Here is a 2,816-nt window from a genome sequence, read left to right as displayed (position 1 = left end):
CATAGATAATTCCTCTGTTTTTATTGGTTAATTTCCTGCATCTCCTTGCATCCGCCTTTTCATTGATTTACCGGTTCATAGCGTGATCACTATCTATTCTATGATTGGCTGAAACTGCAATCAATTCAAAGTTCCGTTTCCCAGATGGCGGTAAGCGACAGGTGATTTGTTCGATTGAGCCTAAGGGGTGGGGATTAATATCATGTCTTCCTAACCTGGTCACGGGCGGAAGCACCAAACGAATAAAGCAATACAGGGATAAAATAAGGAAGAGTATTCGGTCTAGCAGTTGGTCGAAGTCACCAGGCTTAGGAGCGCTCTGATTGGGTGCCGAGGAGGACACAGCTATTTGTGGGTAGTGGGCATTGGACAATAGGGTGGGACGACAATGCAAGTTTTATATCACTATTGGCTATCGTTTTTTTCCTGTCTGCCCAGGATTGGCTGCGGAGCAGAGATGGACGCGTTCTTTCCTCCACCCAACGCCTTGCCTTCCTTTAGAGCCTTTATGGTTGTGGCCGCCGCGTGAGCTGGAAAAAGGATCGACCCCGGCACGATGAATATCCGGAATGCGCGGGTTCGAGTCCCGGGGTCGACGGGAGGGCGTTGATGGGGAGGCCGGGGGTGCAGAGGCCGGATTGGGTTGCAGGGGAAGAGAGGTGGAGGCCTGCCTGGGGTTCTCGAGAAAAGTCAAAGATGGACAAGGCCCTTGTTCAATCTGCCCACTCGACCCTCAATGCTTAATCGATGTGCGATCGTGCAAGCTTGTAATTCCCCCATTTTAATTTTCCTTTAAAGAACCATACTGGTTAGTTTCAAACTGTCTCGGCGGGCTAATAGCTAATGTTTTGAACCTGGCCTCCAAATCCTACCCCACTTGAACGGCGCCCGCTTCTATGTAAGCCAGCCTCTCTGCCCGAAAGAAGAGGGGCTACTCTGAAGCACGCCCTTCTGATTTCGCGTGAGCTGCTGCGTTGGGTCTGTTTGGCCCCAAGCATGAGCCTGGCTGCCGTGGGTGAACTGGCTGTGAGGGGCGAATGAAACCTCCCCATTCAGGAGCAGTTCATCTAGGCTGTGAGATGCTGGGATCCAATGGGCAGCAGTTGTGCTGCTTGGGAGCCGCCCGGGGGTTTTGCTGTATTGAAAGGAAATACTTGAAGGTCTGGGGCATTTTGTCTTCAAGAACGGGAGCCCTGTTTCCGAATATAGTAGTTCTGTTTGGCTGCTGCCGCTCACAGCCACAATCATCGTTGCTATCAGTGATTCGTACTAAATCAGTCAAATACCATTTTGATTTTTTCCCTAGTATACTGTTCCCGGCAGTTGCCAGCCTCATGCTTTTGTGCAAGTGATAAGTAGGCCAGGGTGGTGATGGCTGGCTCCTGTTGGTGATCCCTAGTATTTATGTATTTAACTGTCAAATTTAGCATCCTGTATTTTGAATTATTTTTGTTATGTGCTGTCAAGTCATCTCTGACTTATAGTGACCCTATGAATGAAGGCCCTCCAAAATGGCCTACCCTTGACAGCTCCATTCAGCTCTTCCAAGTTGAAGGCCATTGCTTCTTTTATGGATTTGATCTGTCTCATATTTTGTGGTGTACTACCTTTGAATGTGGAGGTTCCATGCAGCTGTTAGAGCTAGTAGCCACTGATGGGTTTGCCAAGCTGGGGGTGGGGCAAATGGTTATTTATTTATTTAAAACTTATATGCTGTCCCTTATGTATAGTATCTTGGGATGGCTCACAGTCAATAAAACCAAATACATTAAAACAATCTAAAGAATAACATAAACCAATAAAACATGACTGTTGCATTAAAATACAAATTTTTAAAATAACGGTTAAATAAAAAGGTTTTGACCTGCCGCTGAAAAGTTATGTGATTTGTCTCAAATGTCTTCCCTTTTCCAATCACTAGCCCGAGGACCTGATGAACATGCAACACTGCAACCTCCTTTGCTTGCCTGAAAACTATCAGATGAAGTATTATTTCTATCATGGACTCTCCTGGCCACAGGTGACTCTCTTGTATATACCTTCCTGATGAGCAGCTACTTTTGTGAAGGATAAAGGAGGGTTTCTTAACCTCTGAGGCATAATCTCAAAGGGCTTCAGTGAAGATTTCATTTCCACAAACTATGGTTCTCTCTGTTCTCTGTTGCCTTTGTGTTAGGAACTCTGGTGATTGTGGGGTGACTTAGGTTAGTTGTGGCTCAGGAACTTCCAAATACTGACCCCTAACTTGTATGCTGTGCCAGAGCCTGTGTCTGAGAGCTAGGCCTCTAGCCTTTCTCCGCCAGCTTGGAGATGGATGTGTTGCCTAATAAGTCACAGGGCAGGTTTTACAGGCCTCTTCAGTAATACTTGAGGCTTTCTCTACATCATCTTTAAGTTGTGCTTGGCTGTTTTGTTATGGGCCTGCAGCCATGTGATCTAATTAATGGTAATTACTCTGGCAAGAGATTAGATTTGGGAAATTGCAAATCTCACCATAGCCATGAAGTTGATACCTGAACAGTCTGCGTATAGTTTAAATTGCCTCCAGCAGCTACATTTTTAATGGCTGTTCTTTCCCCCTACCCACACCCTACACTGGACATTCAAGTCCTGCCTGTCCTCTTCTCTGGTTTGTAACAGATACTGTTTCATTATAGCAGGTGGGGAAAGGGGGTACGCCATTGCTATGGTGAGAGGAAACCTGTCTCTTGTGTTCATTCTCTGGGTTGCAGCCAGCCAAAATGGTATCTTCTGTCTCTGTGAGATTGGAATAATAATAATAATTCTGAATTACCTGAGAGGGGGTGGTTTTAAAT

General features: G+C 45.9%; 1 protein-coding gene across 2 annotated transcripts in view; it reads left to right on the top strand.

Moving 5' to 3' along the window:
• The first annotated feature begins 437 nt into the window (after positions 1 to 437).
• The window catches only part of NAA10 (N-alpha-acetyltransferase 10, NatA catalytic subunit), a 10,373-nt gene continuing 7,994 nt past the window's right edge, over positions 438 to 2,816 (top strand). Inside the window, exons 1-2 of one of the 2 annotated variants that reach the window (XM_044443774.1) lie at positions 438 to 577; positions 1,922 to 2,020. In XM_044443774.1, the coding sequence (XP_044299709.1) occupies positions 557 to 577; positions 1,922 to 2,020 (120 nt within the window). In that variant the 5' untranslated portion in view covers positions 438 to 556. Of the gene's footprint in view, positions 578 to 665; positions 809 to 1,921; positions 2,021 to 2,816 lie in introns of those variants that run through there. The other variant, XM_044443775.1, reaches the window with a different exon arrangement.

The sequence above is a fragment of the Varanus komodoensis genome, unplaced genomic scaffold (genome assembly GCF_004798865.1).
Source record: "Varanus komodoensis strain SLA01 unplaced genomic scaffold, ASM479886v1 scaffold42, whole genome shotgun sequence".
Lineage (NCBI taxonomy): Eukaryota > Metazoa > Chordata > Lepidosauria > Squamata > Varanidae > Varanus > Varanus komodoensis.
This window is presented reverse-complemented; position numbering and strand designations above follow the sequence as displayed.